Here is a 14,922-nt window from a genome sequence, read left to right as displayed (position 1 = left end):
CACTTAAATGTCACTTCCTCAAGGAATTCTTCCCTGGCATCTCAGATTCCACCCCCAATTCCACTGTAGATTTTCACTGCATATTGTTACTTCTTCTGTAACTATTTTAGTATCTGTCTCATCACACGCTAAGCCCTGAAGCAGGGACCAGGCCTGTATTGTTTGCCATCTTCTTCTAGGGCCCAAGGCAATGCCTGGCCATTTAGGAACTCAACAAAATATTGAGTGAATGAGTGAAGGTGAGATTGAAATCAGACTATTATCATTCATTGTATTACAGTTATTAAAATTTTGCCCCTGGTGCTGATGTAGCTTCATCCAGAACTGCCAGCCTCCCCCGCGTAATGATTATGTGGTAGTCCCTGGTAAGCCCAAGTTTCCGCTAAACTTGAGCCCCTCTCTACCTCAATTTCATAAAGAGTGGTCCTTGCAAACGTAGTGGCCAAAGTGCCCAGATGTCTTTCAATCAACCATCAGGATAAAAGGACTTGTAAAGTGTACTAGTCCGCTAGGGCCGCCATAACAAAACACCACAGACTGGGTGGCTTAACAACAGAAACTTTCTCACAGTTCTGGAGGCTGGAAGTCCAAGATCAAGGCTGGTTTCTTCTGAGGCCTCTCTCCTCTGCTGGCAGATGGCCACCTTCTCACTGTGTCCTCACATGTACTTTGCCCCAGGGTCTCTGTATGTTCTAATCTTTTTGTAAAGACACTAGTGAGATTAGATAAGGGCTCACCCTAATGGCCTCATTTTAACTTAATTACCTCGTTATTAAAGCCCTCTCTCCAAATACAGTCACATATTGAAGTACTGGGAGGTGAGGGCTTCAACATATGAATTGGGAGGGGGGAACACAACTCAGCCCATATCAAAAAGGAAAACACAGGTAGCAATCCTCCCAAGAAGGGCTGTAGCACCATGGGAAAGCCTCCACCCAGTTCTCAGGAGATTAGCCAAGAATTCTGGGGTTTTAATGAAGGTTAATAACAGGTACCAAGTACATCATCAAGGAGTGAACTTTATACCAAAAAATTCTTTACAAATGCTGCTGTGGAGAAATACTTATGGATATTGGAAATTTTAAGGATCTATCATGTACTTTGTAATGAATAGGAAATGGTCCACGACCACAGAGAATTAATTAACTTGGAAAAACATGTTTTCACTGTGTAAGATTAATAACTCCTCAAAAGTAGAGATCATGGCAATATTAGGAGCATAGGAGCTTCCTACCAATTCACCAGCAGAAGAAAACTGAAAATAATCAATGAATTACATTTTCATTATGATAGAGTATAAAGCACATTTGGATAGGGAGTTCTCAAATTTTGTTTCTGGGCACTATTATTTGATAACTGTGACTTCATATAATTTACTCCTTGGTTAAGAATTTCCTCAGGTATAAAATAACATGATAACATGTTAAGATCAGTTAACATTATCTCTGAAGTTCACTCCTGGTCTAATATTCTAGCAATTTCTTTGTTAGAATCAGTTTTCTATCCCAATTTATATAGAACTCAACTGGTCTATAGCACCGGTTAGCTGCTGTGGTTTGGCAACCTAGTAGCTAATCTACAATAGGTTAATCAGAACCAAAACATTTAAATAGTAGAACCAAGTTTCCAGCAACACTATTTTTCTTGTTTGACACAACTGAAGTACTAAAGACACCAACACAAACTAATGCATTAAAGACATCAGCTTTCTTTTTAACAAAGGATATAACTTTTAACACATTATCCCATATTTTGTTCATTTCCTATCACTCCATTTATACTTAAACTGATTTTTTTAATAAAGAATTGTTTGTCCAGGTTAAATAATTTTGTTTTTATAGCTATGAAACGGTCCTCTCATGTCTTGTTACTTTGGTACAAAAATACAGTTGGTAAAAAATTTTATAGGAATTTTATAATAATGAGACTTCTTAGCATTTTTTCAAAATAGGTATTTATTATTAAAAAATTATACGAACTGACTTACTACTCACAAATTATCATGAAAAATTTTAAACAATTTGTCTCCCCCCTCCAAGAAAGTGTGTTTTGTCTTTATACTCTTTACCGGCAGTGCATTTTGATGGTATAGGAAAAAACTCACACATATTCCATATAACTTTGTTAGAATTTACAACAATACAGCAGAATCCAGAATCCCTACAGTGAATTATTAAAAAAACACATTTTTTTCTTCAAGTTTAAGTGTTTTTGAAGTTATATAAACAGTGAAGATTACAAAATAAATAGTAAACAAACACCTGTGTATAATTTTTCAATGCAAGAAATGATTAGTCATACATTTTTTCATTTTGTTTCAACCTTACCAGAACACTTTTAAGAGCGAAAGTTGAAAATTTTCCAGTTACCCAAAACTTCAGAAACCTACTGTCCATTGAAAACCTCTGAAAAGCAGCATCATTTAAACAGCGGTTAACTTACAAATGGGAATGCAACAACCCCAACTGACCTCACAGCCACTCAGGCACGTCAGCGTCACCAGCTCCAAATGCAAGGCAGAACCTCCTCGGCAGACGCTCTCACGGTTAAAAGGCCGTGAGGAGCAGGGATGCAGCCCAGGGCATCGGGCGCTTTCTTGTGGTGGAACAAAGTCAAAACTGAAGGGACTCTCCTTACAGAGTCCAAGTCATTGAAAGCAGCTCTATTAAACACCTGAACTCTTTCTGACGCCCTCCTCAGCGCTTTACAACACAGACAGGACAAACAAAGCCTTCATGCACATATTTTCTGAAACTGTGCCAATGCTCTAACAACTAATTTAGCAGAAAGAACTACAAAATGCAAATTTTTTAAAGGTTTCCGTATTAATGGGATTATGGATGAAGCTAAGAGCCAATTTGTCTCCTAAAAATAAAACAATTCATATGTCATCGAATGCAGTTTCAATTAGAGATCAGCTATCAACACTATTTTAAAAGGTCTTGAAAGAAAAAAAAGTCCATTTTTTAATCTGAAATATAAATAAATCATCCATATAAAAGCTCTATTGTCTATATAAATGGACCTACTTTCAAATAATTGGACTAATTTAGCTATTTAAATTACCATTTTAAGCAATAAAAGGCAAAGACGAGGGGTACCTACTGAACTATATACTTAAAAAATGATCGATACGGTAAATATGTATTTTACCATAAACAAAAGAAGGGTACTTTTTGATAATATATGATACTAAGAAAGATGCAACTAAGTAATCAGACTGCTATTAGAAAGAAAATAAGTTAGTTTTCCCTGTTTTGTACTCTGAAGTTCAAAGGCCCAGTTTCAAATTCCCAAAACTCCAAACACAGTGACAAATAAAAGTTCAGTCCAACCCTTAAATTAAACCACCCTCCGTGCCCTGGCCCCCGAGTTTGGACAGACTCAGGTGACAGAATTGTTCAAGGTGTTATAAAAAAAAAAACCACCAGGGCTTTACAGCAGAACCATTGTTTTCAAGTTCCTTTTTTTTTTTAAGTGTATCTATTTAATGGAATAAGTTGACATATATTTATAAACCAAAAGGTAATTTCTTAAGTATTTCGTAATAAGGAAGAACCTCCCTACCACCAACTTTTTGGCCATCTTTCTCCCTCTCACTTAGAATTACTGTCATTTCCCTGGTATACCCTTACCCTGTATCAATAAGGAGACCACAATACTGTACAAAGCACGGACACAGAAGCTGGTTTCTTAGCAGACTTGCCCCAGAGACTGCTGAAGCAGCAAGGCAGCCACACCCAATCTGAGGCGGTACCTGGGCTGTACTTCAAGACTGCACTGACCAAGCCCTCCGCATCTACAGAAGCAGGGGCGTTCTTTCCCCGGCTGGCTGTTCCTTCTGAAAGAGCTCTTTGATCTGGGCTAATCGGCCGTAGAGCCTCTCTCTCAGTGGAGGGACGTGGTAGCTGGGGTCCAGGATGTTCGTCACTCTGCGCTCACGCTCTCGCTTCCATAACTTGTACGGGTGAGGAGGGAAAAACGGTTGCCCTCTTTCTCTTCGAATCTGTAACGTAATTCCACTTACAGCCAGCATCCCCCATACTGCCAGGATAACAAAGTCTAAAGAACGGTAGAGAAGCACAGTTTGAACTGCTGTATTTTAAAACCTAACATAGATCGAAGACAACATTTCATAGCCTCAATCTGTATCGTCTTTTCTCAGTTAATATTAGATTTTCTGGTAAGTTTGTCCAAACATATGTGTATTTCCTCACTTAACCAGCCAAGGAATAAGTGAGGAAGCTATGGTCTTACATTTTAAAATAGGAGTTTCCAATTACAGGCATTTGAAAGTCCAGACAGGTTGTAAAGGAATCCTTGGCATTCCAATATTTTGACTAGTGCCCACAGACACAGCTGTTTGTTGTTTGCTGTGTTTCTCCAGAGGTGGGGGGAAAGGCAGTGATCTCACAAATGTACATCACTGGAACATCATGATGCTCTTTTTTGCCATCCCACCCTATATGGGACCCCACGCCACTCATATAGAGTGGATACAGAAATGCATGAAAAGATTCAACAAATTGTACTGAGCTTCTAGCAGAAGGCTTGGCAAAATACCGTCAAACTTCCAAGACATGTGGATTTCAAGGTCTCTACCATCAATCTCTTAAAAAATGAGGGCAGGCTCAGGATAGCAGAGGGAAAGATTTGCCCTTAAATATTCATAACGATCACAATGGTGCTTATATATCTTCAATTCTAAGACCTGCTTTTCCATCCTCGCTATTTTAACATTTCTGAAACCAACATATCTTATAATCTTTGTGAACATTTAATTTAGTAGTCATTTTTTTCAAAAAGTTAATGGAAAATCTTTAATGGGTACTCTTACAATTGAGGAAAAATACAACTACTGATTGAAAACCACTTTCACTTTGATTAGCAAATTGCGTGCTTCTTTATAGGAGGAAAACAAGGGAATAGCTTAAAAAAATCAGGTTGTCGTTCTCACCCCTCACCCCACCCCAACTCATAAGGTGCCAAACAGCTTTATTCTCAGCATTTTTCTTACACCTGGGAATTGACCAGATAAACTTAGTAATCCTGGCTTAGAAATTTCTTAATAAAGTTCATTTACTAGATTTTTAGAAGTATGACTTTCAGCCACCGTACAAATTTAAATTCTTCATTCCTATGATCATAAGTTATTAACACAGGGCTCTTATAGCATTTGGATGGTGTGAATTTCCTCCTTTTGTCCAGTTAACCTTCTTTCAATCTTTCAATCTGGTTACCAAGAGTTCTTGTTAGCACAGGTGGGCCAATATTCCTACCAGACTATCACTTGATTCTTGGATTTAGAGTCTTACCATTCGTTTGAAAAGGCACATTTATGAAAGCTCTGCGGAAATCCGTGTGGAGCACCCTCTTCAGTACATTCAAAGTGATGTAGGAAAGGCTTGAGTACAAGTAACTGTCAACGGCCAAGACCACCGAATAGGAGCCAATGAATCCACAACTCAGTATGTTCAGCTGTGGAAGAGCAGAAGCGTTTAGGCGGCACCTCTGGTAGAACAATAATAGTTTTTAACTTTGATCACTGGCCTCAATCCCAGAGAATCACTTCTCCCTCAGAGCATGTGAAGAGAGACAAAGTCTTACAGCTGAATAAAGGTTACCTGAAAATATAAACTGAAAACAATCTTCAACACCTACAGTTGGTAAAACAGTTTCCCTCATCATAGAAAATATCTTCCCTGTGAAAAAACTTCAACAATAAATTCTAGTTAGATTAAGAACGATTCTTCTGGAGAGACAGCTGAAATGAACAATCCAGCAGATTGTTGCACTACTGTAAGCCCTACCTTCTCTGCTTCTGCTGTTAAAAGAGGGATGACCTGCACCACTTGATGGAAAAAACATCCTAACTAGGTAATCCTAACTAGAACTTCTCTTGCTTTCATAGTAACAAGGCTATTTAAAAATCAATCATCTGATACAGATAATCAGACAGCTCTCTCTGGTGAATAAAAATGCAAAACAACTGAAGGCCCAGGACAACAGGATGAATAAACTGACCCGATGACACTTACTATTCTTAGGCAGCCCATGAAAACCACTGGAATGAGAATAGCTATACAAGAGAAGGTCACCCAGAACACTGAGTCATCACGGAAAATCTTTAGGTTTCCTGGAAAAGCAAAAAGAAATCAAGAGTAAACAACAGGTTCACCAAGTTAAATTTCATTTTCTCAACGTGTGAACATAGACATACATCGAAGATTTAATTTAACAACCAGGGAATATGTTGGCAATTAGATATGAACTGACTTTTTTCACTTAACTGTCAATACGATCCCCTTTGAAGGGAGTGTCCTAAGAAGGTAGAGGGGTGGGAGGAAAATCAAGCAGGTAAATGCTCTGCATTTATTACCAGGATAATTTAGAAAAGGCTGGACTAGTCCAAGCTCTTCCATTTACCAGCTGTGATGCTGGGCCTCAGTTTCCTAACCCATAAGATGAGAAGGTTGAACCACTTCATCCCCAAGCTTCAAATCGTCCCTTCTAGCTACAAATTTCTATGATTCCATGATTTTGTACTGCAAAGTAAAAAATGTAAGTGGCATTCAGAGTTAACCATATGAACTCCCATATAAGCAGCAAAATCGATTTAATAGCTTTTTACCATCAATGCATTTCCTGCCCAGCCACTGCCCACTGGAAGAGATGATTTCCTCGGGCATCAGGAAAGATGGGAGCCAACCACTTATCTGCCCTACTAAACCCTTCTCCAAAGTCCAGCACACCTTGGGGTGACCCAGGACAGATATATAAGAACTCCTATTATAAATTACGTTTAAATAGCAAGAATATAAATCTGACAATTATTTCATATTGACACTGGCACTGTCACTCAGTCCAACTGGAGGTGGCCCCATATCTTGAGACCCACGTATCCTGAAAGAGGGGGAGTTCCATAGTGAGGGACTCTGACCTGGAGACCCCACATTCTCTGGAAGCAAACTGCAACATGCTGCAGTGAGGTGAATGGATGGATCAGATCTCGAGGTCAACTATACTAACCTTCACAAAATGCACATGTGGTTTTAAAAAAAGGAATGCAGGATTAAAAAGAGGAGTTACGTAACACAACCTTGTACATCAACTCTACTTGAATAAAATAAATTTGAAAAAAATAGTAGTTATGATGCCAGGCATGTGAACACTGACCCTTTCAGAGTACAAGCTCTTGGGTAGACACATAATAAGGTGAAAACAGTAATTTAATTAGATCTGAGAGGTCAGCCAAATCATTTTCAAATTTTAATGCTTAAAAATATGAGTTTGCACCCACTCTTATTAGGGAGACACTCACCCTAAATGTCCTTAAGCAATGAGATAGTTCATACATTAACTACCAAAAATAAGATAGTTCAATATATTAACTACAAAAACTTCTAACCCATCATCCCTCCATCCTCTAAGCATTAACAAAAAGGGAGGAAGCTCATTAAGTAGTATTTGATTTAGCACTTCTAGAGTAGAGCTCTGAATCTGCATTTTCAACAGACATCCCTGGGAACCTGTCATTTAGTCAAATCTAAACAATGCTACTTTGCAGGTAGATAAAAAGCTACCTGCAGGGGGCCCTGTGGAAATGAACTCGGCTATAGGTTTGCTAAAATCAGAACAAAGGGCCTTGGAATGGTCAGTAAACACACAGGTCACCAATTCTCTCTGATCTTAAAAAAAAAATCTTTAGAGAGCCAACTGCACTCTATATCCTGTGTTCTTAAGAACTGACAGCCTCAAGAGACAGGCACTCTTTTTTTTTTTGAGACAGCTATTCTTATATCTAACATTTTCATCACCTTTAATCTGATATTATTATATAAGAACTAAACATTGTCACAAGAAGGAAATAGCCTAATACTTTTGAATGTAGATACTCCCTTTTTTTTCTTAATTGAAATATAGTTGATTTACAATGTTGTGTTAGTTTCAGGTGTATAGCAAAAGTGATTCAGTTATACACACACACATACACATATATATATTCTTTTTTGGATTCTTTTCCATTATAGGTTATTACAAGATATTGAATATAGTTCCCATGGTATATAGTAGGGCCTTGTTGTTCATCTATTTTAAATATAGTAGTGTGTAGATACTCCTTTTTTTGCATTTTTGACAACAAACAAGAAATGTTAAGTTATTGTACAACTGCAAAGTGAAGGGAAGCAGAATAGGGCACCCCAAAATGTGCCCCTTTGGCATGAGCCGAAGGCAATCAAGACCCAGCAGATTCAGAAAAACTTTTCTTTCCCTTAACTGCCTAAAAGAATTTAGATCAGGGGCCTGGCCCAGAACGAAAGCACTTACCAGAGATAACTTTTTATCTGAAAGACTCACCTGCATGGCAAACATCTGCTCTTCTTATGTTCCTGTAAACTGCCCTCCTCCCCTTTGAAGCCCCAGACTCCATTCCATTTCTTAGCTCGGGATGGCAGATAAGCCTCAACTGCTTGACTGCCTTTGAGTCTTATATTTTTATGGGACTCCAGTGGCATGAAATTAAATCTGTTTTTCTCCTATTGATCTGTGTTACGTCAATTTAATTATTAGAGCAGCCAAAGAACCTAGAAGGGTAGAAGGAAAATTTTTCCTCCCCTACAAAAGGAAGTTAACTTACAAGCTAACTAGATTTTAAAAATTGATAGAAATTGAATAACTTAAAAAAATCCCCAGAACCATCCCTTTGCTACTGCCCTAGGATGACTACAAGTAGGTACTTTGGGAATACTCGGGGTTTGGCAAAGGGTGGGAGCAGAGGTTAGGGGTACAAGAGAAGACTGGGGACAAAGCACCAGGTTCCTCAGCTCAGCTGCCATCAGAGCAGCACCAAATTTATCTGTGGGGTGTATCAGGCTTCTGCTTAAAATTCACTTGAAGAAAGAGTTCCAGGGTTTAACAAGTAAAAAACGAAAACCACTATTCTGCCATATATAAAGAATCCCCTTTACCTCCCTTAATTTCAACGAACAGAAACACACACACACACCCCTTATCGTGACAAATAGATACAAAGCTACCTCCAAAGACATTCTAGAATTCATCTATACAGAGCGCCTTTGAGGCAAGAGGGATTCTTACTGGTACTGACCCTCCCCAAAGTGCCACATTATCAGTGCAAATTTCCAGAACTCTACGGAGAGGCCCCAAATCCCTGACGAGGGGATATATGTACTAGAGAGCTGAAATGAACTCTTGAAACAATGAACTGAACACACATAACATGAGTTACACATCTCCTACCCAGTGGAGTGAAGAAAGTCACTGATGAGACGAGGAACCCCAGCACTAGCCCAACACACGGCATGCAGAGCACAACGACTCCAAGTCGCCACCAAGCAGCTACCAAGAGAATCCCACCAACACTTCCGGCAACGGCCGTCAGAACCAGGCGGACTGCACAAGGAGAGAGGATGAACAGTTAGGTCAGAGAAAGCTTTTCCCACCGCACGCTTAGACACACTCTACCATTACCAGAGCCAGCCTAGCCTTTCTCTGGGTCAGGCACCGAAGGCGCCTCAGTGGTGCAGTGAAACCAGCATGGGGAGGCCCTCTCTACGGGGGGCCCGGTCTGAGGCTGGAGACCAGCCGGGGAGCTAAACCTCCAAGGACTAGTGACAGGCATGGCTTGGTACAACCTATAATTGGGGCAGAGGAAGAAGGGGTGACAAGCATTCTGTTCAATGTGACAAGGAAGGAGGGGTTGTGTCTGTTTTAAGGTAAAGAAAATCCTAACACTCTGATTGCTGTAAATGTCATATGGTCAATATACCACACAGCTGGAACACAGGTTTATAATCAATATGGCCCTTCATTTCCCTCAGTACCAAGGAATTCACCATGTAGATTAAAAACCCGGAAGAGAAGGTCTGAAGGAGTAGTTTAGAAAAGATGTGTAGAGCACAGGTGGCCAGTTATTTTATACATATAAGAGGATATCACACACAATACTGGTCAAACTGTAGAAGGAAAGGTGGGTGTAAACGGTGCCTTCCTTTTTGAACACTCAATCAAACTATATTATTTTAACTTACCATCATACTTAATAGGTGTCAGTCTTGTAATCAGTATATAAAAGAAGAATCCCATGAAGATAAAGCCTATAAAGAATAGTTCTAGTAGCAAACGACCAAGGAAGGGAAAAAAACAAAAGCTACAGTTAGTAAATGCAATTTAAATGTCTAATCTACAAATACATGCTTCAGTTCCCAGAATTTACACATGAGGGCATTCAGAGAAGAGAAATAATTATCTAAAAGGCAGGAAAAATTCAGAAGTCATTGGGAGTAAATATTATCATTAAATGGGTACAAATTAAAGTATTAACTATTGGATACATTTTCTTGTATATAGGTCAATTTCAATTGGTCAGTTAATTGTTAATTTCATAGCTCATTTTAATATATTTATACTTCCTACTTAAAACAAAAATAGTACTTTTGTCATTGTGTCTGATCTGAAATTACAGACTAGATTTCAATTCATTACATGAGCAAGGATACAATTTGAAAGGTTAAAAAAAAAAAAAAATTCCAAAGCACAATGTGACTTTTATGTCTTCTTTTAAGTGATCCTTTCCTGTTTAGGATGAACATCAACCATTGTCTTTATCTATAAAAAACCTAGTAATATCTTTGGGACCTTGCATACAGCTTAACAATTAAATTCTGCATTATAGAATCATTCTACACTTGGAGAAATTAAATATTCTTCACAATATTCTCTTCTCAATCAAGAAAAAAAGTATAGTAATGGAGGGAAAGGAGTTGCTGCTTCAAACAATTTATTAAAGCAAGTTCAAAGAGTTTTATAAGATCAAGATTATGTTTACTCTCCCCTTGATGCTCATTATACTGCCTGTTAATGAATTATATAAGGATTTTTCTTTTTTTAGTAACTGCAAACATTAGTTACATAAAAGTCAGCCCAAAGAATTCAAATCAATTCAATGAGCATAATTCATATTCTACTTCCCCCATTGGGTTTCACTGAGCAGATCGTGGAGTTCCCATTTGCTGTCTGAACCTCCCAGGGCTGTGCAGACATTTCGACCTCCCTGTACACTGCAGCCTGATTTATACGAAACCATGTCAATCACCGTCACCAAAATCCACATATATTTTTACATAGACGTCCTGATTTCTAATTAGTAATCTTTGGTCAACTAGTCAATCTAGCAATTGAAGTTTTGATGCACAAATCAAATTTTATTCCCCTCTTAATAGGAGAAGGTTGCATTCCATTGTTGAGAAAAGAGAAAAAATCAAAATGCATTGTAATTCAGTAGAAGCTTTACTAAAAGACCCCAGCTACAAATCTATAAAGATAGTGGAGGTAGCCAGTTGCTTACTCTCCTTACAGGTCATAAATTCCCCAGCAGCATTTCAGAAAAAAGACCACAAGGCATGTAAATAGCAACTATATTAGACAAAATACCTGTTTTCCAGAATCTGTGTCCAAAGAAACAGATGAAGAGACCAAGCAGGGCAAAAAGAGTGAAGAACACTTTGGTAGATACTCTTCCTAAAAATAATGAAAACTGAGTGCATAATACATCGAATTTGATACTTTGAATTTAATTAATATAGAACAAAGCTTCATGAAAAAAAGCAAAGTGAACTGACAATAATTTATTCCATACGTGTATAACTTATTTTAAAAACATCGTTGCCACCCCTCATGACTTACTCTATGTGGGCGGTGAATACCAATGGTGGCTGGTGTCACAAAAAGAGAAATCAGACAACACCGCTATACTACTCACGACACATTTGGAGGAGGGGATGGGGGAGAAGTGGGAAAGGAGGAGGAGAGAGAGTGTGCCTAAAACAAATAACTCTGTTTCTTCACCAATAAACTACAAGAAAAAAAGGAGGGTCGGGGGAGGGAGAACTATGGCTTAAAGGTGATTTAAGACACACATCAACTAAAAACAATGTGCAGACCTCATCTGAAACCTGATTCAAACAAACAAAACTGTGAAAAACAATTAAGAAGCCTGGGAAAATGTAAACACTGGCTGTTAATCTGACACTATTAAGGAATTCAATATTTTTCATTGAGACTTGTGTTAATGATACTGTGGCTATATATTTTTTTAAAAACAGCACTTATCTTTAAGATATACATATTGTACTAAAATTGCGTAAGCAAAATGACCATTAGGGACCCACTCTAAAAGAATCCAGTGATAAGGGGGAGGCGGAGAGACACAGGTGGGTGTATAACTGCAACAAGATAACGGCCGTGAATCAAAATTGCTAAGGCGGGATAATGATATATGGAAGTTCACTGAAGTTTTCCATAACAAAAGATTTTAACCAAAACTCACATTAAATTAAAGAAGATGTATTATTCTACAAGTAACACATGAACAAATTACTACCAATCTTCTCAATTATACATGTTGCTTTGGAAAAAAATGTAGTGTAATAACTAATGATGAAGCACAATATGCTCCCTGATGCCGAAGAATCCAAATCCTGTGATCCTCAATCGGCACAAACTTAAACAGAAAAAACAGGATTCGAAAGATAAGCCCTATTGAAGGGAAAAATAGATCCACTAAATTCACCACCATCATGACACCTTTGAGATAAACACAAGAAAATCATCCCCAAACTAAAAACAAAAACAAAGCACCTATGCAAACTCATGTGAAGTGTTACAAACTGACCACAAATCAAAACACATAAAATACTTGAGTGTTCAGATGGATAGCATGAAGACCTACATTTAGATAAGGAACACAAGACAGAAGACCAGAATTTGCAGGGCATAAAATATACCTACATATCAGTTTCTCCGAGAATGAAGAGCTCAAAAGAAAGATGAAATGAGAGTTACTGCAACAACCTGCTTATTTCAGCCTGCGGTTGACAGCAGTTCTACGATTCAATCCTTACAGCAAAAACATGCAGTTCAGTGGGATAATTTTTTTCAAGTGAAAATCTAGTGGAAGTTTCCAGCAATTGGTACAGTCACCAAAGACAGCAACCCAAGAAAAACTGGCACACACAGTTAGATATGTTCCTCCAGAACATTAGACAGCAGAGAGGAACTAAGTAGAATCTCTGATCACAGTACCAGGAAGGAAGGAGAGAAAAAGTTAAACATACAAGTAAAGCCAGAGAGGAGAGATTTCATAAGTAGAATCTAGAGACAACACAAGGTACGAATTCTGGGGAAAATGAAGACAAAGGGGTGAGTGGGAGGGGGAGACACAGGGGAGCCAATGTTTAGTGTTTTTAATCATGATGGAATCACTATAGCTATGACACAGGCCAAGGTTTTAATTAAAAGGCAATGTGGGTCCATCCTCCCTCCTCCAAGCTCAGGAAAGGCATCCTAGTGTGCATGGAGCTTGAAGACAAAAGCCACAGAACCCAGCTCTGAGCTGGAGGAACAGTAGGATTGGACCTTTCCCTCCCCTCCGCCTAACGTGGAAAGACAGGTCCCAGAGCTCACTCTCATTAGGAAGGGCCCTGGTGCAAAGAGTTTGAGGGAAAGGAAATGGAGGAACCCAGACAAGATACAGCCCATCAGTCAAAAACGCAGAACTTATATCTGCCTGGTCTCTTGCACTGCATCTCTCAAGGATCTTGCGCATGGCAGTGGAAGACTGGGCAGGATACAGAGGAGAGCAAACATTAAACCCTGGCTTGAACCCAACTGATAGACTTCATTCTTTAGAGCAAAACTCCTTGAAAGAGTTCTTTGAACTCTTTCCAATTTCTTTCCTCCTATTTGTTCTTGAACATACTCGAGTCAGGCTACCCTGAAATGCTCTCACTGGCACCTGTGGCCTCCACGTTGCTAAATCCAGTGGTCATTTTCCAGTCTCTTTCTCAGCTGCCCTGTCAGCAGCATCTGACCCAGGTGATCACTCTTTCTTCCTCTAAACACTTTCTTCTCTTAGCTACAAAAAACACTTTCCTTTTACCAATCTGGTTGCTCCTTCTCGGTCTCCTTGGTGGGATCTTCTTCAATTTCCTGACCTCTAATCATTGGAGCACCCAGGGCTCAGACCTTAGACCCCCTCCCTTTCCCACAGCTATAAACATAAAAGGAATGATAAACATGGAAAAATGCCATTTGGCAACCGGCTGGTAATAAATGTTTCAGGCAAAGCTCACCAGATGCTAAAGCCAGCAAGTGAAGAGTTTGAGAAACGACTACTTACCTGTACTCAAAGTATCTCCCCAAAAGATATTTAAAGGGGAAAATAGTTACTACACAGTGGAGAAACCTGGCCGACACCCCTAACCAGGTAATCAGGGTTACTACCACCAGTAACGGAAAAAACAGATATCAGGTGCCTCTAGAGGACACTTCATCACTTCTTTTGTATTCCTACCAAAAATTCATCATCTGAACTTAGTCACAAGGAAACATGAGATAAACCCAAATTGAGGACGTTCTACAAAAATAAATAACCTGTACTCCTCAAAAAGGTAAAGGTTTTGAAAGACAAAAACAGACTAAGAAATTGTGCCAGATGCAGGAAGATAAAAGAGACAGTTTAATGCAACATGTGATCATGAAGTGGACCCTAGACCAGAAAAAAAATTTTTCTTCTGGTTATAAGGGGCATTGGTGGAATAACTAGTGAAATTTGACAACATCTGTAGGTTAAATAACAGTACTATATCAATGTTAATTTTGTGATTTGATAGTTTTACTAGTTATATAAGGAGATAAATAGAAACATTTAAGGGCAAAAGGGTCTCTATGTCTGCAACTTGCTCTCAAATGCTTCAGGAAAAAAAAATGTACATATATGTGTACATAGAGATAAAGAATAAAAAGCAAACAGCATAACGTGGTAACTAACATCTGAGGACCGTTGGTGAAGACTATGCAGAATTCTCTGAAGCATTTCTGCATCTTTTCTGTGAAACTGTT

General features: G+C 38.7%; 1 protein-coding gene across 2 annotated transcripts in view; it reads right to left on the bottom strand.

The window, feature by feature from the left end:
• Positions 1 to 1,937: 1,937 nt before the first annotated feature.
• Positions 1,938 to 14,922, bottom strand: part of TM7SF3 (transmembrane 7 superfamily member 3) — a 36,377-nt gene continuing 23,392 nt past the window's right edge. Inside the window, exons 7-12 of one of the 2 annotated variants that reach the window (XM_061204408.1) lie at positions 11,455 to 11,541; positions 10,053 to 10,133; positions 9,262 to 9,414; positions 6,039 to 6,136; positions 5,316 to 5,478; positions 1,938 to 4,062 (exon numbers count right to left, since the gene is read on the bottom strand). In XM_061204408.1, the coding sequence (XP_061060391.1) occupies positions 3,800 to 4,062; positions 5,316 to 5,478; positions 6,039 to 6,136; positions 9,262 to 9,414; positions 10,053 to 10,133; positions 11,455 to 11,541 (845 nt within the window). In that variant the 3' untranslated portion in view covers positions 1,938 to 3,799. The remainder of the gene's footprint in view (positions 4,063 to 5,315; positions 5,479 to 6,038; positions 6,137 to 9,261; positions 9,415 to 10,052; positions 10,134 to 11,454; positions 11,542 to 14,922) is intronic. The other variant, XM_061204409.1, reaches the window with a different exon arrangement.

The sequence above is a fragment of the Eubalaena glacialis genome, chromosome 11, assembly GCF_028564815.1.
Source record: "Eubalaena glacialis isolate mEubGla1 chromosome 11, mEubGla1.1.hap2.+ XY, whole genome shotgun sequence".
Taxonomy (NCBI): domain Eukaryota; kingdom Metazoa; phylum Chordata; class Mammalia; order Artiodactyla; family Balaenidae; genus Eubalaena; species Eubalaena glacialis.
The sequence above is the reverse complement of the archived record's forward strand: the minus strand, read 5'-3'. Positions and strand labels throughout refer to the sequence as shown.